We start from the raw sequence: 24422 nt of genomic DNA, 5'->3' as shown, positions 1-24422 counted from the left end.
AGATAATAATGTAAAAACACAAAGGCACGTCGGCAGATGTGGGAATTATAAAAAAACGAGAAATATCATCACATTGCATGCTCAAAAGGGTGTTGGTTTCAAGACAAAATTTACTGGATGACATCAACATTACGTTTTGCCTTATTTCAGAAAAAAAGTCTTTTTTTCTTCTCCGGAGATCGTCAACATGCCAAAGTACTGAAATGGGAAAATATGTCGTGTTGTACTCTAATGATTGTGACACTAGCGAAGTAGCAATGTATAGTTGTATACGCGAAACTAGTTAGGCAGCACTGTGGAGTGTAGTTGGGAATGCCCACTTGGTAAGTTATACCAGTCTACCTTTTACAACTAGATTCAAAACTACAGTCATGGCTACCACCCTAGTGTTACCACTACAAGTATTTGCCCATTTTTGTTAATTTCTCTTCATATCTACCATCTCCAAAGAAGAAAAAATTGTTTCTAGTTCTGAAATCAGCCAAAAAATAATAAAAAACGGTGGAACGCGGTGATGCCATCCATAAAATTAACTCGCTGTGGCCTTACATAAAAACATTCTCTTAACTACATAAAGAGCGTTGTGGAAAACATTACGTCGTGTTTGCTTTGAACAACATCCAATAAGATAGCGCCACACCCCTTCTATCGGTCGCTAACCACCACCGTACATGTATAATCAGGGTATCGGAAGGAAGGGGCGAGTCAGCGTATAGAAACAACTAGTGACCGCCTCCTAGCTATATAAGCGAGGCCCCACACACGTGTTAGGGCCTTAAACGCGAGTTTTACGTCGCTGGCTACAGTTGCGCTGCATCTCTTCAGGCGTGTTGTTCGCTGTATACGGTATGTGTTTCAGAAAAAGTCTTTTTTGCTTGCTCTTTTGAATAGCCAAATGTTAGATAGAACATATGTATTATAAGTCTAATAGGGAAAGAAATTAATAGTTTTAATTACGATGATCAATTATTTTTCTGATTAGTCAATTTAATTTGAAGACAGGAGAAAAGTGTTTGATGTTGATTTGTGATGTTGACGCGATGAGCTTCAAAATCTTCACTGCTATCAAAGAGTCGCATCATCCATTTCTTGCATTATTAATGCTATTTTTATGTCTTTATTTTAACTTGTAAAGCATTCTGTTCTCCCTTTTAAAACGTACCGTCAACCGCTTAGATACTATTAGATATGTGTATTGTGCAAGCTCTTTAGTATAACTGTTCAATAATTTCTACAACCTAACTAGTATTAGCCTAAGGCATTATGATAGAATATTATTTACACTTATTATAGGCGAAATATTACTTCAGTTCCCGCTTCATGTGCTGACTTATATGTCCCGTATTTGCTGTTTTGTTGTCCGAGGCTTCGTACTAGTCCAATGTTAATCTCCAAGTAGATCCTACGGTAGCATAAGATAGTATCAAAAGCTGGCAGAGGAGTGAAGCTGGCCTAGGAGTGTGTTTGGCTACCGGGCAGCTACATGGCAAATGGACACCTCTTGGCTGACTACACTCCTTGGCCAGTTTGGTACTATTTTATGCCATTGTAGGATCTGCTTGGAGATTAGTCCAATGTTGACTAGAAAGTACTTTACCACATTTGTTGTTTTAAGACTGCGCCAACTTCTGGATAAGGTCGTCAGATGAAGAAATAATCAGGATGGTTGCCAAGTGTGAACAGGTCATCTAAGGTCTCCCTTGATGTGTATTTCGTACATACAGCGAGTTTATACTTAAAGGAGACTATTTATGAGCAAAGTTTGCTCCTTGAAATTTCACATTTTTTGGCATATCACTTGAGTGTAGACTGGGAGACCATAGAAGTTTCTACTCTCCAAACAGAGGTTAGGCTTCTGGCTTGTTTTGAAGGTAGACTTTACTCAAAGGAGATTATTTGTGAGTAAAGTTTGCTCCCTGAAATTCCTCTGTACACGTTTTTAGCATACCACTTGAGTGTAGACCTAGAGACCACATACGTTTCTGCTCTCCAAGCAGAGGTTAGGCTTCCGGCTTGTTTTGGGGGTCCTTTTATGCGTTTTTTAATCGGGTTGTCTCTTTTGTCAGATTTTTTTCGGGTTTGATGTTCAGGTCATTTTAGCTTCCTTGTTTTATTTGTAATTTCAAATTGATATTTGTTGTTTTTTTGTTGTTGTTGGACTGGACAGAAAAGAAGCTCTGGCATAATATAAAGCTTAATAGAAATGTACAATGCAAACTTGAATTCAAAATGATTTTAAGAATGCAACAATTGTAATCTTGAGATATATACACTTGAGATATATAAGTGCTTAAGACAAGCTTGAGAAGGTCTCTAAACAATGTTTTATTTAAGATTTATCAGAGTCGCCATTACAAATCGTTGTTTGTTTCGGGACCTTTTTTTAGTTGTGGGCCTACGTGTTACAAAGTGCATGTATCTTTAACAGAAAACAGGGATTGTCACTATGGGTTTGGGAAGATCTGCCTTGGGATCTATGAACAAGGCGATTGATGTCATTTTTAATTTTCCGTTGCGACAGTCTTTTCTTGTTATTGTTGGACTGGAAATTATCCGTAACCAGTTGGTGTTACCCTGAGGGAGAAGACAGACAGACGATCACCCAAACGTCAACAGGTAATTTTGTACTGGTCGTGTACGAAGTTAGGCCATGTTGATTTGATTATATGGATGACTTCCGCGCGCGCATCAATTTCCATCCTTTTGCAAAAAAAAAGACGTTTCTTATCATACTGTACATCGTGCAAAGCAGATGCGAGATGGGTAAATGTATGCCATAATTATAAATGTCCACGTTGATTTAGCCATATGGATAACATCCCCAGGGAATCCCAAATCTGATGCAACCGAACGAATCAAAGAAAAGTTTGGCGAAGAAGAATTATGAAATCTATATCATTTTTAGAGTTCCAGAGGATGTCATCTAAATAGTTTAACATGGCCTAAGTAACTTTGATGATCATGATCAGCCATTTATGACTCTAACGATAGTGTTCTTTATAAGATATTAATATATGTGTAAAAGATTATGATATCTTTAAAAAAAAGGTATAAGTAGTCTCATAGAATTTTTGAGGACGTAGTGTTTTTTTATCCATTTCCCTCTCTCTAGGGCACGGTATTGGTAGATAAGGCCCATCCTTCTCTTTCCACCACCTTTTACCTCCCCAACCGTTGGTACCAATTTTTTTTACTCCTGTGTGGAGAGAAAACAGACGTGTTAAGTGCCTTACCCAAGGGCCTTACGTCGACGGCACGTCCCGGGGTTTGAGCCCAGGACCTCTTGGTTCAGGACCAAACACACTGTATTAAAGACCAAGGAAAAAAAATTGTGCGCTTAAGTGCAAGGGATTGATTTGAATAAACGCTTGCTTATTCTTTTATATTCGATGTTTCTTTCCTTGACAATTACTGCCTCTGTGCTATTGCGTGGAAGTCGTTTAATGAAGGGCGACCAAGTGATCAGCTTCTAGAAAATACGAAAATAGATAAGCCCTTTCAACAACCATACGTTGTATCCAAATCATACCGGCCTTTTCTGCATTCTTTGCTTTCTTGTGCTCGGTGTTGCGTAATCCATTCAACATGTTTGAGCTACAGATAGCTTAAGACTTAATGAGTTCATTAACGGTGGCTATTTTTGGAAAGCAGCCTTCGCTTGAATTGGCTCTCCTTTCGATTAATAGATCACCCTTGACAGGGTCTCTCATCCCCCAGTTAGACTAAATTAAACAAATTATTAAAACGTGGGAGTAAATTAAAACCACCCTCATTAAAGACACAGTCGGGCTCCGTCTTGGCCTTTTAAATAAGAAACATTTTCTTGAAGCTAGAGTGTTGTTTCTATAACTACAGGCACCAGCAACTAATGTCAGAAGAAGGTCTGGTTTTTGGACAGATAGATGCTTTTATAAGTGAGTGGTGTTTTTTTTTTTGGGGGGGGGGGGGAGCCTTACAAAGTTCATCTGTCTTTTAATACCACCCAAAGGGCTGGCTTAGATCATTTTCGGTTGATGGTTCTGTCACAGCCAGCTAGAAATTCCCATGTCATCAAATTCGTACAACGATCGCACGACTTATGATCTGACAGCCTTACATCCATGAAAACGTATGGTATTTGTTTTGGTTTGTCTGTCTGCGTGTCAACTATCTGATACTTAGCATCAATGTGTTTGAGGGTTGGTTGTCACTGTGGCTCAACTGGTAGCAGCCTCACAGGTTAACAATAGTTGGCAAGGGCGTAGTTACATAGGACGTTTTTTGTACCAAGACGGTTAAACTTTGCAGGAGACGTACATTTTGTCCTCCAAAATACTGAAAAGTCAGCGATCGTACCATGATCGCACGACCTAGGTGAGCGCGCCCTAATTGAAATACCCCCCGGGGCTAAGATATTTCGGTTGTGGCTGCACTTGTCTTTTAGAAGGGACATAAAACGTTGATCCTACGTTTGAGGAGTTGTGTGTTACAGAGAAAGGGCTAGCAACCTCTCCGTGTAAAAATAAACATTAGGCGAAAATCGATCGGACGACGAGTCTGCGATCTCTAAATTACGAGGAGGTATGACCCTGATGCCGACGAAGAAATAGCAGAGTTCCCCCTTCCCGTCAGGGTCATGCCTCCTCGTAATTTAGAGCTCGCAGACTCGAGCTCGTCGTCCGATCGATATTCACCTAATGTGAGGGTGTATAACAGAACCAACTATACTACTGATATGGATCCAGAACAGCATTCTGTGTACCAAGACAGTCAAACTTTATAGGAGACGTACATTATTGTCCTCCAAAATGCCCAAAGTTAGCGATCGTGCGACGATCGCACGACCTATGTGACCGCGTCCTAAATTAAAAATCATCGGGAGTAAGATATCTTGTTTAGGGCTGCATTTGTCTTTCAGAAGTATAAAAAAAGAAGGTCCCACACACGAGGAGCTGTGTGTTACAGAAAAGGGGCTAGCAACCTCTTCGTGTGAAAATAAACTCTGCTAAAAGATACATGAAAGAAACTTGCTGACCTGTGTACCACTAGCTTAGGCACTACAATGCAAACCTTACAACCTGTATAAAGGCTTCAGCATGTAGAAGTTGATAGCCTCAAAAGAAAGAAGACGAAAAAAAGAAGGGTCGGCGTCCGACCGATCGAACGGTCTTTTTGTATGAATGTGTTATTTAAATACCCTGATCTGGTTGCTGCTGATAACTGCCATTGATAATCAAAGACCGAAATTCCCATCTTTTTATGGAATCCGTTGCTAGGTGAAGCTAATTAAACCACTTCATTGAAACATAATAACAATCGTCTGCATGATACCATGGATACCAATCAGAGAGTCATTAGCTGCCTTTTTGTTCATTTTAATTGCAATATTCTTGTCAACATCTTGTCCCACTTACCCCTAACAATGTGACGTATTTACGCTTGCTTGATTGTCCAAAAGTACGTCAGAGACCAGACTGTAGTTTTATCGGTGCTGCCGATCATTTTCGTGTCTAGCACTGTTGAGAGATCGCCCCATAGTACGTCAGAGAACAGTCTTATTCTGTGCCTCTTATCATTTTCGTGTTCAGTACTGTTAAGAGATCGCCCCAAAGTACGTCAGAGAACATACTCATTCGGTGCTGCCGATCATTTTCGTGTTCAGTACTGTTGAGAGATCGTCCCAAAGTACGTCAGAGAACAGTCTTATTCGGTGCCTCCTATCATTTTCGTGTTTAGCACTGTTGAGAGACGGACGTCGATAGAGAGAGGGGGAGAGAGAGAGGCTAAGGTAAAGTGCTATCTTGTAGATGGGCAATGTGTTACCTTGTAGACGGCTTAGCTAAAGGTGCAATCTCGGTGAACTTGCGTAAAGCTTGCGTCACTGGAGTTCGTTCACGGCGTCACTGTTTTGTTATTTTCTTCGATTTCTTATAATCAAGATATTGCGTAATATGTTAAAGTATGGCTTAGAAGACGAAAAAATACACAAAAAGTACGAAAATCCCTTCTTTATGTCTGAAATTCGTTGAGTATCTTTCGACTCCCGCAGTGACACAAGCTTGACGCAAGTTTGGTGAGAGTGCCCCCCTAAGGCACACGTAGCACGCTTTACCCAACCACATCGGGTGAGCCCTGCTCTTTTCGATATATGTGTTGGGTTCTTTTGCGTGCGCGTACAGAGGTTTGAGGCTTATATCTAAAGGTCAGTCATATCAAGGAGCTTTTATATCAGATATAGGAGATATAAAATCTCCTCGGTCATACGCGGGGCCGTTGACTTTACGTAACAATCTGAAATGACGAACGTACCCCTTACAGCATATCCGAGCTGTGGTCGACCCTGTTTTCAAACTCAGACCGACGGATCCATGGAATCAATCTATACGGCTAATGAGCAGGGTTGCGTTACCACTTGTAGTCTCCAAGCAGACCCTACGGTGCCTTAGAGATAGTATAAAAGCTGGGCAAGGAGTATAGCCGGCCAAAGGGAGAGTCAAACGGGCACCGGTGCCGGCTATACTCCTTGACCAGCTTTGATACTATCTCTAAGGCACCGTAGGATCTGCTTGGAGACTACACCACTTGTACCACGGGGAGCTTAGCACGTTGTTTTACCTTCATATTTTCTCTCCCATAGATTTGACAACTTTACCCCAACACCATGAGCACTCCTGATCATCAGCAGCCCGACTTCATGATGCCCCCGCCCGGTAGCCAACCATCGGGAGAGGAATCCACCATGGAGTTCGCCATGAAGATGTTTGAGATCGTGAAGGCGGGGTTCGTGTGTATGGCGATGTCGGTCGGGTCCCGGGCGGGGCTGTTCGAAGTGATGGGGCGGCTGGAAGAGCCGGCCACGTGTCAGGAGATCGCCGATGCCGCCGGCATGAGAGTCAGGTCAGTGTACACACTTTAATAGTACGCGGCATGAAAAATTGTAAAGGACATCAGCGCGCTTATATACATCGATAATCGCTAGTTTTAGAAAAGGAAAAACATTTTTCCTCTCCGGAGATAGTGAACATAATGAAAAAAGTTGTACCGAGAAAATGTATTGTGTGGTAATCATCACGTCATAAAAGTGCCAAAAGGGGTGAATATAGATTTTTCAGCCATTTTTTTTTGCAAAATGATACAATAAATGACTCCATTCAATCAAAGTGAAGGGTGCATAATCTAAATCGGTGAATTATGACATTGACCAATCAAAAAGTGAGATACAAGAGTTATAAACCAATCAAAAGGAGAGATAGACATATACACCTAGAAATAGGCGGGTTATTGACCCTGAATTGGAGAATGGCAAGAGGTCATTGCCATATAAAATTGTTCATTAGCATATTTTCCCACGTACGAACAACAGCTTAAAGAACCTATCGTGGTCTATGACATTTTATCCGTATACGCGAGTGCGCAGTCATTCCAATTGTCGGTTGAAAACATTAAAACATTAGACAGGACTAGTACTGTAAGGAAAAATAAATAAAAATGTTTAGGTAACCTCTCGCGCTGGCTCTACAAGTGCGTGTTATATGTGAGAAAGATTCAGGATTCGAAAATGGGGAAGATTAGTGTTACCGGGCGTCGGAAATGGATTCTGGAGTCGTTTTACAAGAAAAGTGTCGTGTTTTGTCCCAGAACCCAGAGATCCTGGATTCGAATCCTCTGATATGATATTGGGAAATTCACTTAACACGACCTACTTCACTTCACTCAGGTAAATATGAGTACCTATCATTCGGTTAGGGCGTCCCTCGGATAAGACGTTAAATGGAGCTAAACCCCCTGTTTGGGGAAAGCCATACCCTGAGCACGTTAAAGAACCCACCACACACCACATTAGGTGTCCTTCCCGGTGTAAATAAGAATTTAGATAAAAACCATCCCGATCTAAGTAGTAAAAAGCATTTCCCAGGCACCCCTCGCAACCCTACTTCAAATTCTCCTATTGAGTCAGTTAGTCCTCCCTCTTGGCACATAAACATATATTGTGGGACGTACAACTGTTACGCTCTCATGTCTCGATACTTGTTGTATCTGTCCATCAACGCTGATATCAGTTAGCATTTCCCCCATGGTCAATATTGATCGAAGAAGCTAAGGCCATATGATATATGCCGACAACGCAGTAACCTATATCTATAGTTCTATACTTTTCCCCCGTCTGCCATGCCATATGGGGCGGAGTGATACAATCTTACTTGTGATAATACAAGTCCCTTAGGTCAAATTTCATGTTCCTGATGATACAGTAGTGCAAATAGCCCAAGTAACAGTTACTCATGCCTGTTAAGAAATGAAGTGCTGATGCAAACTTGAATATGTACCTACAACGCACATCTCATTTTATCTCATTTCCCAAAACAATGTAAAATGTTCAGAACATTTGAGAGAAACTGCAAACAGACACCATTAAAGTTGTGTCAATGGTCAATCGCCTGTATCGATAAAAATAGCAGTATCTCTCTTATCACAGAGGCCAGGATGTTAGTTGTTTATAAACGGACTCAACAGATTATTTCAGGGACGCGGCATATATATAAATAGAGGGTCAGTGTAAAATTAGAAAGTATGCGAAATTATGTAAAAACGTAAGAATGAGAAGGAATTAAGAATCAGTGGTAAGTTTAGAAATTAAAGCTAAGTATGTGCCTGTTGTAAGGATATGTGATAGAGAATGATATAGAGACGATGATATTGAGTGACGCTCGTTATTTTTGTCTTGAATTTTTCCTCTTTTTTTAAAGTACAGTCATGTTAAATGTTCTATGTACATAGAATTCCAGGGCTAGTAAATGGGATTCACACGAGCGTACGTATATTCAAGTCCGTATGAGGTCCGTATGGAATTCTCAGCCTCTACCAGGTCGATAGAAAATATTAGTAGAAATTGGCTGAATATCGATGCGAAACATACCAAAGGACCCCAATGAGAATGGTTCGCGACCCAGCTAACTCGTCTGGGTATCTGTCTATATTTATCCTTTTTCTACAATTTTTTCAAGCGACCTGTGGAGCCTGGTAGAGTCTAAGAATTCCATACGGACCTCGAAATAAAGGTTCAAACGGACATGAATACTAGTATACATGTATACGCACGTGTGAACCCATTAGCTTTACACCGAATGGGTGGCCCTGCTATCAAATGGTAAATATTAGCCGACAAATACTTACAACAGGATGGCTATGTAGCGATATCAAGTGTTTAATATCAAACAAACGGATGTGTGTCAAACTAAGCTGTGAAAAGAACAGATGATACAAACAATGTATCTATTTATGCTGACTTCGGTCATAACAAGTCTTTTTATATCATAAATGTTCAGATATAAATAAGTTTTTTTTAGATATAGTAACCCAAGGACTTTAAACACAGGAAATTTTAAAAATTATTTTTTTTTCGTAACACTGAACTGTTATCATTACATTACGTCAGTAGGTCACTATTTTCGTCTTATACAACGCATCTAAGACAAACACTTATGTATAATAGAATGTCCCGTTAGATACGGGGCTACTAGTACGTCTTATACACATGTGTTGTATTGTACTTTGACCCCTCCCGCGTTACTAACTGCTAAATGAAGACATGCATTCCCGATTTAAACTTAGAAAATAATGTCTGGCACACGAACGCTGATTAGTCTTATTTACAGCTGCTCTTGAATAGAGCCTGCACTTAATGGTGCTGCTTGTATGATATGGTACAATGACACTTAAATTGGGAGCTGCACACGGATAGTTGCTTCAATAATGGTTTAGCCAAGTACTACCAGAGCTACTTACAGCAACTCTAGAAAGTTTGGGGGTTAATTCCTACAAGAAAGTTTCGCATTTCGATCAAACTATATTGTATAAGACAAATCACATATCAAAGTTTAGTTCAAGGGGCATCTTACTGAAACTTCGGCACGTTGGCGACATAGCTACGGCCGAGCCATTTGACATAGTGCTCAACAAATAATATCATTGATTATTTGAAAAAATCTTTTAGACGCTTTGTGTGTTTTGTATGTTGTCCTCATAACGAAATTGTTGTTTTCTCGTGTCATAAACACTGAATGAAGATACTCTTTTTACACAACCCATTGCTTTATTCCACCTTAGAAGTTTCAAAGACCGTCTGTCACTTTACAAATGGCAATTCTCTCTGGTTCTCATTGTACTGCAGCACTAGGTGTCGCTGCTTACAGTTATTACAGATGCGAGCACAAACGTAAAAAGTACAAAATATTTACATTTACACAGTGACTTTCCACGAATCTTTACAAAGCGGTCCCCGAAACGTCAGGCAATAGTTATAAAAAAGAGTTTAGTTTGTTTGTGACCTACCAAACTAATTAAACTATTGACGGGTGTCATACACACTTTAATTGTTTTAATCTATATATGTATAAACCGTACACAGGTACGTTCGCGAGTGGGTGGGTGCCATGGCAACGTCTGGAGTGATTGACGTGGTGGACATGGAGAAGGAGACGTTCTTCCTGCCGAGACACCGCATCCCCGTCCTGCTGTCCCAGTTCAGGCGGTCAGTCACTCCCTTCTGTCAGCTGGCCGACTGCTTCGCTCAGGCCACAGGCGAGGTGGTCAAGTGCTTCGCGAAGGACGGTCCTACTGGTACGTATCTTTAACAACAGCATTTAATTATTCATGATCGCATGACTTTTAAGTTAAGGGCACAACCCGCCGTACGTGCAACTGCGTGCTGTCTGCGTGCAAATCCGTTGGCAATTTTTTTTTTTGTGGGGGGGGGGGGGGGATCCGTAAGTGGTAAGTACCGCCTCCGTTCGAACTCGTACGGAATCCGACGGATTTGGCAGCACGCAGACACGCCGTAGAACTTCAAATGCAGGCAAAACTTTGTGTTGCCGTGTTGACGCACTCCCTCCCTGCTATTTTTAGAAATAAGTGGCGGGCTTATGTCACCCCAAAAAACGTACGGACAAGTTGCACGTACGGCGGGTTGTGCTCTTAGCTTTAGCAGCATTAAAGTATTTATGATCAATTGTCTGTAAGGGTCAAACAATGGTAGCACCAAAGGTCGACTTAGCTCAATTTTTGCACAGAGATATTACGCTCATCCATATAGCAACAATCCAACATCAATTCGACTAATGACACGTCAGTATTTTTCAATGCCATACCGAGCAACTAGCGTTTGACAGTAAAAATTCAGCACTCCCTAATGCCATGTGTTTTTCTCTCTTTTGCTTGGCCTTGGAGAGAAGCGAAGAAATGGGTGTCTGGAAACTCCATTCTAAGATAACCTCACCAAGGCCAGACTGGCTTCCCAAAACAGACTATCTGGCGAACCGTTCTCGACAGTCTATGAAAGACCGCAACAAAACGTTTCCATCACGATCCATCCTTAAAATAGCACAGGATAACTCCAGACGGAGTAGTTAACACATAGTTTACATCCTTCTAAACTTTAGCAGACTTTTGTCTTTCGGGTGACCGACCGTAAGAACGTTTCGCTCCGTGTAAATGATTCTAAGGTTTTGAAACGGCCTCTGTATTATCAAGTTAAAGTTTGCGTTACAAAACTCAAAAGAACGCTTGAGCTAGCTTTAAACCTATTTTCCATACTAGATCTATTTCAAATACACGAGCCTAACTCAAATACTAGCTTTAAACGGTGTCTTTCAATAAATGCAGGTATAAACCATTGGCTATGATAAGCACAGTACGCTTTGTTCGACATGTATTTTGGTAATGTCATGATTACAATGATGATGATATATAATAATGGTGTTGATGATGATAAGGATGAGAAGAATGAAGATGATATCGATGGTGATGATAATGATAGCGATTTTAAAGGTAGTGATAATGATAACGATAATGATGATGACGGTAATAATTAAGATGGCGATGATAACGATAGTAATGATAATGATGGTGATAATACCAAAGTGATTATGATATGTGATGGTGATGGTAAATATAACAATTATGATAACGATGATACTGATAATGATGATTTGACATTTATCAGAATTCATGTGTAATGTTGCAGGAGTCCCGTACTCGACGTACTCCACGTTGCAGGACGTGATGTACCTAGTGCGCAGGTCACATCACGAGGACACCCTAGTGGACCACTTCATCCCCACCATCCCAGGGCTCAAGGAGAAGCTGGGTACGTTATGCACATTTTATGTAAATCTATGCAAATCTTTGTAATAGTGTTAATGTCAATGTTTCGGCTTGGTCAGAGCATGCTGATTTCAGTGGTACGAAATTCTATATCTCAATGTCCCATAATGAGTAGCCCGGTATCCAGCCGTATATAGCTCCCGAGTACACTCATCATTTGGATACCAGGCTAGATAATGAGTACACTAAGATGGCCGAAAAATGAACAAAAGCAACAATATCGATACTGATTAGCCTTCTTCGCCGACTTGCGGAGCAGCGGCGTTTATTATTTTTTGCTGGGGGGACGGGGCGGCGTTATGTCTAGAAATGGAGTTTTACGGCGGTAAAAAAAACTTTCCCTGTATAGAAAACCTCAGCCCATGTTGCAAATCTTTCGACGCCCCCCTAAGAAAATAATAATAAAGCCGTTGCCGAAAATTGCGAAGGAAACTCATAAATACTAAATCTTGTAATTTTCCATCTTCACCTAACATGATAGTTGCAGCGAAACATTGCTTACGCTTAGATATCTAGTTTCAATTTATAATTGTTTTGAGAGTAAGACTTGCACAAGTGTGAGTGAGGATATGTGTGAGTGAGGATATGTGTACTGTTTGTACAATCAACACTCAAATATTGATTTTCCTTGTTTACACAGAATCCGGAATTCATGTCATCGACCTTGGGTGTGGGAGGGGGGCGCCTTCCTTGATCATGGCTTCAAGGTTCCCCAACAGCACGTTTTACGGCATTGACCTCGACCCCAAGGCCATGGCAGCCGCCACCAAAGAGGCAGCAGCCGAAGACCTCTCCAACACCTTCTTCGCTGCACACGATGCCGCCAAGCTGCCCGCTGATTGGTCAAACAAGTTTGAATACGTCACAGCCTTCGACGCCATCCATGACGTGGCATTCCCGGAAGAGGCTCTCCAAGAGGTCCGCCGTATCCTCAAGCCAGGTGGTCTCTTCTCATTGGTCGAGATCAAGGGGAATTCTAAGATTTCAGAAAATGTTGGTAACCCGTTTGGTCCGGTCATGTATTCCACTAGCCTTCTTCACTGTGTGCCGGTGTCTATGCACTTTAAGGGGAAGGGGTTGGGGACCATATGGGGGAAGCAGTCGGTTTGCACCATGCTCCAGGAGTCTGGGTTGAGACTCCTGGGGGTCATGGATGTTCCGGAGGTCCCGGAAGAGTGCCACTACCTTTGCCAAAAATGAATGTTCCATCGAGAATAACATTTGAGTTGAGCGTCCGTTGACAAAATGAACACGGACCCCTCTGTGTGTTTGTCGTCTTCACAGCGGTCTCTGAAACTTTCAGAAAGTATGCTGAAGAAGAGACGGAAACTTTGCCAATGCGTGGCGATATTTCTGTGTTGTATTTTCAACTCACTATGTCTAGTTGAATACCACTATGCACGTTGCCTGAGGTATATTCTGGCTTATGGCAAAAAGAAATCATTGCCAATGTGGCCATGTTCTCAGTGTTGTACTTTTAACTCACTGTACGTACCCGGTTAAATGCCACTATGCATATCACTGTAAGTGTTAAGTACTGGCTCATGACAAACAATAACTGATGTCAACTGCTATACATATGATCTAATATCTAGATCATGCGTTAATACCAGAACAGTGGCTTTTTTAATCTACGACTAGGCAATTTTCTTTGCTCAGAAATAATATGAAACAATACTGCCATATTTTAAAACGTTTCACTATAGATATAGAGAAATTGCGAATGACTATTCAACTTATCATCAAAAGGTACACAATAGATATTTTGCAAGGTTTCTCAAGTTTCAGACGATCGCTTTCTAGAGTACACTTTAAAGAAGATTAATAGAGTGTATCAAGTCGACGCTGTTTTTTTTAGATTAGAACTATACAAATTGACCCTGGTAGTAGCATTTTACCTGTAGAAGAAGACATAAAACTGTGTCATAGATATTTCAAATTTTTAGTCACTTGTTGAATTTAGCGATCTATTGATATGGACTTTGTCATTGTTTGCTATGTACTCGACTTGTCGTTGTAATTGCCCTTGAATTACATGTATAGGAAATGATCTTAAAACCGTGCAGAAATTGAAAGAAAACAGACTGAGTGCTTTTAACTGTGATTTGACTTTCGTTAATTGGTTGTGTGAGTTGTTTATCATTATGTGATGAGTTGCAGTGCTTTGTCTTGTATCATTGTAGTCAAACTACTTTTATCAATAATTTACGCCATCATGATACAAAATGATACAATATCATAAATAGATACGTTTAGGAGGCACCATATGTTGACAATCACTCTCACACTTATTGTAACATTCGTTGCCATACTTTGCACCTTTGTACCATTCATATTATTGTGGACTTAAATTGTAATTTTTGCTAGAATGTTGCCATTGCATTACAGTTGTTTGCGATGATGTTAGCCTACGTACAGAAACGTAAACAGTAGGTACCGTAGCAGTATAATAATAACAATATTTGTTTTATTATTCACAACCACATACCCTTCAACATTTCAACTACCGTTTATAATCAAATTCAGGACACTAATGAATGTACAAAAGTAACAATCACAGTCTTCAGGTTTGTTTATTGCAGTATGTCGCTATGCAAATGTTGTAGTTGGTATATTGCTTTGACATTGCCATTGATAATTGACAATTAGGAAAAAAAATACGAAAGTCGCATCAAATTGCTTATTTTCACAAACAGTCACTAGCCATGACTTACTATAAAATTGTTTCATAGAAGATAAGGAAGAATTTGCTATCATCTTGTACTATTTTCAAGCATTGATGTTGTCTAATTTGTCACCATATCATCTTAACGCCATTACCATCGAAGTACGCTGTTTATGGAATAAACATCTAAAATGCGATTTCTAACGCAAAAGTATCTAGTCGTTTGTTCTTTTCATTACTTATATGAGAGGGGGGGTTGGTACCCTAAACAGAAAGGCAGAAAAGGTTTGGTATATTAAGTTTTTATCATATTCCCTTTCTTACACTATCAAACTCATTATGATTGTAAACTCATAGAACGAGCACCAGGCGTATCTCACGTGAGAGGGGCACCAAAAAGTGATAAAATTTCCCTGTTTGTGTTCAACACTGCATCGTTCTGTTGATATGGGTGCGGGTGTCAATGATTCAATACCTTAGTGCACAAGTCAATCGACAAAAGCAAATAAACCGAATAGAGTGTTTCACTTCGGGACTACTGACAGTAGGGTAATTTAGTCCCTTTGTCATTGCGACAATGTAAGATCTACGTCACCCAAACTGAGGCCCGGGCGGGCAGCTTTCGGACCGGTCCCCGGTCTGGAAAAAGTTGGATTTTATAAAAAAAAAAAAAAAGAAGCAAATAAACGTTTGACCACAAGGGGAACAAAACGGCGTGTTTGGCTCGGGACTTGGGGGTCCGAAGTTCGAATCCTGCCGTGTCATCAATCTTGTGACTTTTTCTCACTTAACTCAGGTAAAAATGAGTACGACAGTCGTGTAGCTTCAGATGGGACCATAAAAAGTCTCGTGTTTGAGGATAGTCCCGCCTGAAGCACGTAAAAGAACCCAACACACTTATCTATAAAAAGTAGGAGTCTTTCCCGGTGTGAGTGGTTTAAAGAAATCAGTCTGGATATGCAGCTTGTATTGTACAGTACAAACCCTGTTGCGTTACGCCAGGAGGCTGCCATTCAGCGCTAACTCAGGTGACCTCAATACAACAGTAATTAGCCCAGGTGTGGCCATGGGACTGTAGGTCTTGAACCACTCACACTGGCAAGGACCCCTACTCTTTTCGACAAGTGTGGTAGGTTCTTCAACGTGCCCGAAGTATGGCTCTCCAAAAACACACGCTCTTCGCGCATTTTACATTCTATTCGTCGTAGAGCGTCCACAACCGAACTTAGGTCATTAATTGTCACCTGAGTGAAGTCACAAAATTCGTGTAAAGCTCATTTCCCTACGACACAAAATTGTTGGCTTATAAACGGATTCGAACCCATGACATCTGGATTATAACACTATGTTATGTGGTCGTTACGCCACAGGACCTCACATGACCCATACAGTAACAAGAAAACCACAGACTGTGTCCCATAAATCTTCCCACGTGGCTTAGTCTAACACGACCATGGGAAAAGAACATGTCGTCTGGTATACTCTTCACCTTCCACTCTAAAAACTTTTTCCTGGCACAAATGTGCGTAACAAAGTATGTTATCTTCTTAAGGTCACACTTCGCTTAACGTCTTAACAGATGTCTTAAGACACATTCCTTATCTGGTGTACTCATTACTGTGGCTAATTATTTACGTTGGCTGTTCGGAAAAAAAGTTACCACCAAGGACAACTAAATTTAGATTCACATCAAGAAGGATAAAAATAAACGTTAAACCTATTTTAAGATACAAGTCCTGTAGATATCATTGGTTTGTGCTATTTTTGTCTTGAATGATATAACAGTCAATGGTTTGACTGGATTTTAACCTCTGCACAACATGTTGGACATATTTTAATTGTTGAGTCAGTTGTGTGTTGAGTACCTAGCAACGGAAAATGCTATTAATACTCAAACAATAATGACGTCTTCGTTGAACGTTATCACAGATGTAAAAGCCAAAAAAAGAAAATGTGTATGTATATTTAGTTCATACTTGTATGGAAGGTGTATTAGTGCGCCTAAAACATTCAAGTTAAACACATGTACAAAAATAGCATTTCTAATCCTTTAAAAAGTTCAAGAATACCTATAAATGATGCCAAGACATTTCAACTATGAAACAATTACTATATATTAACTCATTGTAAATGAAATTATGATATTATGATAATATAATTATTGTCTTGTTATGAAATTATGATACTGGCGACAGACGATATGTATGTCTAGTACAGTACTCTTACAGGCAAGGTTTTATGATATCAAAGGCTGTCATAAAATAGAAAAATATCAGAATTATCTTAGATTTTCTTAGAATACAAAGTATTCAATGGTATAATCATTCCGTTTTTATCTTTTCATTAGGATGAGTCAGTCGTGTGTTATAAATATACAAAGAATGCCGTCGTTTTCGTTTAATCAATGGCCAACGAAACGTCCATACATGTATATTATTAGTTCATACATATATGAAACGTGTATTAGTCTTAGACAATGTATCAAAAGAAACATTCAAGATAAACATGCATATTCGTACAAAAAGCATTTCTTATTTTAAAGGGAAAGCAATGTCTATAAATGTTGTAAAACATTGTAACTATTCCAACAATAAGTATGAATCAACTCATTGCAAGTGAAATTATGATAAAATTGGCATGGCAACAGACGTTTAACGTGTATATTCAGTAAAGTACTCTTACATATGAGGTTTGATGATGTTGGCGGCTATTTTAAAATGGAAATAATTATTATACTTAGCTTAGATATTATTACAAGACAAAGTATTCAATAGTATAATCATGCAGGTTTTGTCTTGTCATAAAGAATGTTCATTTCAAAAATACACTAATGACCGTATTGTGCAAAAGGGCAAAGATGTCATTCATCATGCTATAGATATCTCATCAATTTGTTCACCAAGCGATGTAATCAACCGTCTATTCAACATTACCCTTCAATTCTCAAGTAAATTTTATTGGCGACTCTAATTATAGTGCTGCCAGTGAAAATAGAAAATGGTGGCCAAAAGCAAGATGCCAAACTTTGAACATAAACAACATAAACGTTGTAACAAGAATTGAAGTGACAAAACATTTCATCACAGCCAAAGCGTCTTTTACTATTGTATTCAAAAAGTTCAGAAAGTGGTAGCCGAGTATAGTAGTATCACTATAGTTGCACGCAAGGCTAGTGTATGTGGTGTCACGATAGTTGGTACGTTTTGCGATAATCACAATTTGCGACCTTTTCCCCATTTTCGGTAATATGTTGTAATGTTGGTCTTGTTGGCCAACGACCGTAGAAGAAAGAAATTTCTCCTTTTTTTTCTCAAAATTTGACGAAAATCGATTCCCATTTAAATGGCGCCCAATGCATCGTTTTAATGTCTTTATGTCGGAATAGAAAGCTACAGGAGAACTAATTAGCAAAAATCCTACCCCTCTGCCTCCCAACACAATTGAATACAGCATCTGCCCCTTGCCTCTAGCCCATAACGTGCGATGAAGTAAAGTCGTTAGACTGGTTAAACGTGCTAGGTGGTATAATGATAAATTCGGCACGCTAGTCGTGCCTTGTTGTCTGTTTATGACTTGTTACTGGTGCATTGTTCATGTCCGTTGCCTGCTTGCGAGTCGAGAAAACGTGTGTCATCCTGTATGTAAACCGGACAATGTGCCGTCATCGATACGAAAGATATTGAAGAGTGCCCAAAGACCTCAGTTGACTACAGGAGTTTCTTGATGAATCTTCGTTATAGACGGTGTCTGCCCACATTATTCTATTAGTTGTTAGAGGACTGAATAGCCATGGTATGTATGGAATTAATTCAATTAATTGAAAGACTTCACTTTTGTGTTTATTCTGTGTATGTTACTTGTTGATCTTGTAAATAAGACACAATGTCCTATGTCAAACATAACGTAGTCTAGTATATCACACAGATAGCAATTAAATGGTGGAAACATTCATTGCACAATTTGCTGTCGAAGGATCTCAGCTAGACTATGACTAGACCGACCACAGACAAGGTTCTTGAGAAATACGCTTTGTTGTTGAGTTCTATACATCTACTTCTGTAGGACTAATGCGCCCAAGCTGCTCTAGTAAACCATAGTAAGAAGTGTAAACTTCTACAATTTAGTGGAGACTCTAATAAAGTTTTCTTGAAATGCATGTGCATACAGCAGTTGTTTTTACGTTAACGATGCAAATGTAAGTTTCCATGTGGTTCGAGGACATATTTTCAAATTATGTCTCTGCAAAACGAGGGGAAAATGACAGTCTATCACCGCTCCCTTTCTGGTATGATACAAACTGCAGTTATGGGTAGCGGACGTGATGCCTGCAATTGACCAAAAAGCTTTAAAACATTCGATTTAAAATAAGCTTCTTCCGGTTGTTATAACGAACTCACCACTCAGTCTTATGCCCAGTTCGTATGCTATGACAAATTTAGTATGTAAACAATATCATTGTCTTTAGATTTCACTAACATTTCGCACCAACCTGACCTAATTGCTATTCTATGCACTATCGCAAAGTGGCGCTCTTTAGCCGTCGAAGGGCTTCTAAAAATCTATAGCGGTGGAAAATTTGTTGCCCAGGCTAACATTGACATAATTGTAACACAAGCATTATATCAATAGTAGCATTAATATGCCAGTGCTTAACGGTCTATTCCATTCGAAATATAAAAAGAGGGGGTTCTCATAGTCCTAACTAGGTGATATCTCGTACTTTTGTACATGTGTCAAATTTAGTTGAGTACAACTCTACACTTATTCCATCCCAGACGATTGACAACAGTACCCGAGTGGGAAGGATTCTGGAGGGCCTGTCCACGTTTAACAAGTTCGGCACCCTGGAACAGACGGCTGTCGGCTGTGCTGCCTTCATCTTTGTCAGCCTCTTCCTTCTCTTTGTGCTCGACTCGTGCGTCAAGAAGTGGAAGAACCGGGAAGAAGAACCCAAATCACGAGGCAACTGGTGACACAGAGTTAGAGCTAGAAAATATCTTATAGTCGCTGTTCTGTGCATGTGGGTTAAGACTTTTTAATCATTCAACATCAGCATTTCAGAGACATATAAAGGAGAAAAAACACGAAGACAATAATGCAACGCACCATGTTAAGGGTTTGAAGCATATTTATTGAAAACATAATGTATGTCTATCAGCAATTGTTATGAACGACATTTAAATACAAAATTACCCTGTGTAGTTTCGTTCGAATGAACTATTCATGACAATGATATAACAATGAAATTCTATGCTTGTATGTTTCAATTGGGCAACTATGTCCCATTCATTAGAGCATTTTGTAGTGCAGTATTGTTGATAGCTTATAACTAAAGTGCGTGTAAATGCAGACACAGTTTAAAGGCACAATATTAATGTGGGTATGACAATGGGGAATGTTAATGTTTTACAAAGTTTGATAGGAATACTCAATCAATTGATGGGGGAAAAGTATAGTTTTCTATTCTGTCTCGTGTTACAATATACATCATGAGAACGCATTGCTGCTTAACCTGACTTATAAGGCAACAAACAACCTAAGCTTATTAATCAAGATAAGATGGATTTAGAATTGATAAAATTGACACACCTAAGAAAAGTCACACTTGTGATTGTGTCATCTTGAATAATTACATTCGTTCCTTCCGGAAAAGAAATGTCTTCACAGCTAACGCAAAGCACTATCCTGTGAGGCTGCTTATAAACTTAGTCTGACGAAGACGTCCTGAAAGCTAAACCACACTGAAAGAACATTATTTGTTCACAAACTTTCATATGATTTTTTTATCTATGAAAATATATCGTCATCTGTATCAGATATAAAATCAGATCAAGCTTCTTGATGATAACCTGCTTGATATTCACATATTTTTACATTGCTAAACTTAAACATGATCAAAACTGTCTTTGAACACATATCGTAACTAAATCTACAATCCTTATCATTAAATGTATTACATAGTTTCAAAAACCACTTCCACGTGTTACTCCATTCGTTGAAGTAAAGATATGTAGATTGTATAAGCACATACTTAAGAGATCTCTCTTTATTGAAACAAATCAAATACCTGTAATGAAGTGTATACATCGTAGATTGTGTCTAACCCACATTCATAATACGACGTCCAATTACAAGTGCTGTTGCACCAGAGAGGTTTGACTATTAAGTACTTAGTCCTACAAAGATAGGGCATAATGTGCAAAAAGCAAATCTACATGGCTCAAGTCTACATCCGTACGATCACTTCTTCCTCTTTGGTATTGCTCCTCTTGAGGCTAAATCAACAGGAAGAAAAAGGTGCCATGTTAACGGCATCTGTGGTATATGAATGGTATATGAATAAAAGAGTACAATACTTCAATACATCACAGACTTATTTTTACGAATATCAAAAATCCATGCACATTTGCTCTTTCTATTATTTATGTATAGATGGTGTACAGTAAACCATTATTATACAGATAAAGTTCTGACATTGGCATTTTGAGGTTTACAATATCATTTTGATCAAGGTATTCACAGTCTTTTGGTTTCATACGATACAAAAACAAAAGTAGAGAATTTCTGTTTATGTGATTACAAATGATATAGAGTAATGCTCTTGCAATTCTGTCAGAAGAGATATGTGTGTCTCCTGGAGCGATAGAAAAAAGTCAGTGACAGTAAAATGCTTCCAACCTTGGGAATCCTTTACCAACGGCTGGCCTTGTCCGCGTCCTATTGGGGGAAATGAGGCCGAGGTAGAACCTAAAAAGAAAGAGGTAGACAGATAAATTACGCCGTGAACAATATCACGCTCTGTAGGCAGATATTTTGAGAATGGAGGAAATTAATTAGTCAACGAAGAACTACCAAGATGCAAGAGAGCAATAAAAGATATGATGTTTCAGATATGCTAGTAATCTAAATATAGAAGAGGGCAGTGTTAGATGTCCCGTCTAAATCACGAGCCGTCACTACCAAACAAAGGCGAGGATTGTTCATTGTGCATAAATAGCTATTTTAGGTTTGATAAATAGACCAGCTCATTTTAAGGCAAACTCATTTGATTTCGCGGGCAAATGTTTATATTTATGATCGCCACAAAATTCAAGCGTATTTCCAATCGAAATAGAGTTCATTATGTATGTGTGTGTGTGTGTGTGTGTGTGTGTGTGTGTCATCAAAGAGCCTTGGATGGATGATATTTGGTAGGGTCCATGAAGGTGAAGTTCGATAATGGTAACCTTCGCGACTTTCAATAGTATATATATAAACATGAGTACAAGAATAGTGACAATGGTGTCAGAGGAGAACGAGCCTACGGTGAGTGGAATAACCAAACACCATCCAATTCAATTCAAGGAAGGGGTCGTTCAGGGTGACATTGTCACAAAATACAATTATAGCGTAAAATATCAACTTTTCATTTCTATATACTTGATCTATTTAACCAAATAGCTAACCTGGAAAGGTCGCCTTACTGTGAAGGAAATAGTAAGGAAACATAACGTTAAATTTTTAGAACTTGGTGTAACAATTTCAGAAATTTGTAATAAAAATGTCCTGATACCTGATATGGCATTGAACAATTCATTATTAATTTTCAATTGGATAAAGCAAAGATGCACTTTGTCTAACTTTATATCAAAAGAGAATGAAGTAAATGGAAATGTTTACTATATCTACAACCTAGATATGTGACTGGTGATATACAAATAGAGAATCACGTCACTTACAGCCCTTCTGTTACAAAAAAAAAACAATTATAACTTAGAGACAATAACCCTAAAAAGCAATAGCCCGTAATTCTAAATTTTGGATACTTTGCCATATAGGAATAAAGTTTACCTAAAAAGCTCTAAAAAGTGGATAGAATTACAGTTTTAGCGTTTCTCTTCTCACATCGGCACCACTTCAGCAATGGTCAATGCAATGATCACCAAAAAATCAATGGTCACCAAATCAATGATCACCAAATCAATGGTCACCAAATGCAATAAAAAAGGCATATCGTTGCAAACATAATACTTTTTGAAAGCCATTATCAAACGGATGAAGGAAAGTGAGTCTAACTCAAGTCTCAGGTCACATCGCTACTTTTAAAACAACTCACTGATATGACGATCTTTTATTGACAATGCTGGACTGGATGCTGGAAACCAAGACAAACAAAAGAAAAGTATGTTTTTTTCTCCGGACGGAGAATTCATCCCTATGACATCAGCAAAATGAGCTTAAGGATCGCAGTAATTATATAGTAGTTATATATGTAATTAGTTATAACCTGGATTGCGTTCTGCTCCTGCCTTTGGTGGCCGACTCACTGTGGAAGAAAAAAGAAACATTTTGATCAGAAAAGAAACAGAACTATTGATATATATATATATATATATATATATATATCCGTTTAGCAAATGAATAAAAAAACTAGAGTTCGGGGACCTCATACCTCCATGAAATATTTATTGCTTTTTTGTGTATGGTATGTATGTTTATAGTCGGTTGTATTTGAGAGTAATGGTTATAAATGTTATGGGAAAGTAGCGGTGTATTTATTTAATGACACAGAGGATGTCCATCTGATTAGTAATTATTAAAATGTGACACTTAATTGTGTAATGTGCGTTTAAGAGGTCGACGGCATATGGTAGCGTGGTGTTCCTTAAGCTTGATGTTTGGCATTTAAACTGTCTAAGATTGTCAGCTTTATTGAGGTTCGACTATGTGCCTCAGAGCGGTGTGGTGGGAGGAAGTTGGGAAACTCAGAAAGAAGAAGGGATGTGGCCAACTTTAGTCAGATGATGATTTGATTTTCCACCAATATGTCATAACATCAGCTGTTCACACGGTACAAAAATGAGATGCACACTTTCCTCTGATAGCCCTACATCAACTGTAAGATGAATACTTGGCGCCAACCCCGTCTGCTAAAAAACAAGTACCATTGGCTACGAAAGAGACAACTAACAACTGTCCCTTATCGTAACGAAATCAGAACATCTATATCGCCCATAAAACTTCTGACACCCAACCCATCTAAGGTGAGAGGACCTAATGGCATTTTAATCACCATGTCACTCAAATCAGCAGTACAGTATGTGAGACATCCATACCTGTTAAGCATTACCGTTAAATGTACCTCAACTTCTTACAATTATACTTACGCTTCACATCTCCATGATATCCTAAGCAGACATAAATAAAACTAATCATCATATTCAAAAAAACTTGGGGTTCCCAAAAAACTGTCATACAAATCACCTCACTATCTGCTTGGAGCTAAGCCCATTAACAAACACTTAAAGCACGATGCCTGTTCCAATATATCGCAGATATAGGGGGGATTTCTGATATTATTACATCGATTATAACGACAGATACGGCGCCCAAAATCACATCGATTCGAGCTTTCATCACAGCCCACCAACACAACAAGTATGAAACCAATCCATCCAGCCGTTCTTGAGTAATCATCTACACAGACAGAGACACATAACAGAAAATATAACCTCCACTCCATGACATTTCATGGAGGTAATTAAGCATTCGTGTGCATGTTTTCAAATGTTGCTCACAATGCTGTCTTGAATCAGCCTGTAGACTGGCCTGGATGTCATTTACTTTTGTATCCAAG

At 39.1% G+C, this 24422-nt stretch overlaps 1 protein-coding gene across 1 annotated transcript; it reads left to right on the top strand.

The window, feature by feature from the left end:
* The first annotated feature begins 817 nt into the window (after positions 1-817).
* LOC118403217 lies at positions 818-14733 on the top strand. Its single transcript, XM_035801816.1, has 5 exons — positions 818-846; positions 6617-6876; positions 10388-10599; positions 12002-12124; positions 12782-14733. Exons 2-5 carry the CDS (start codon positions 6641-6643, stop codon positions 13339-13341), a joined length of 1131 nt encoding a protein of 376 aa, XP_035657709.1. The 5' UTR covers positions 818-846; positions 6617-6640; the 3' UTR covers positions 13342-14733.
* The last annotated feature ends 9689 nt before the right edge of the window (positions 14734-24422 follow it).

Source organism: Branchiostoma floridae, chromosome 16 (genome assembly GCF_000003815.2).
Source record: "Branchiostoma floridae strain S238N-H82 chromosome 16, Bfl_VNyyK, whole genome shotgun sequence".
Classification (NCBI taxonomy): domain Eukaryota; kingdom Metazoa; phylum Chordata; class Leptocardii; order Amphioxiformes; family Branchiostomatidae; genus Branchiostoma; species Branchiostoma floridae.
Note: the sequence above shows the minus strand (reverse complement) of the source record. Positions and strands in the feature narration are given on the sequence as shown.

What these genes read in the sequence shown, in the direction of transcription:
- LOC118403217 (XM_035801816.1), top strand. Translation starts at nt 6,641, where the DNA reads ATGAGCACTCCTGATCATCAGCAGCCCGACTTCATGATGCCCCCGCCC. An exon ending in CGCGAAGGACGGTCCTACTG is followed by an intron (nt 10,600 to 12,001) that starts GTACGTATCTTT and finishes GTAATGTTGCAG; the next exon opens with GAGTCCCGTACTCGACGTAC. An exon ending in AGGGCTCAAGGAGAAGCTGG is followed by an intron (nt 12,125 to 12,781) that starts GTACGTTATGCA and finishes TTGTTTACACAG; the next exon opens with AATCCGGAATTCATGTCATC.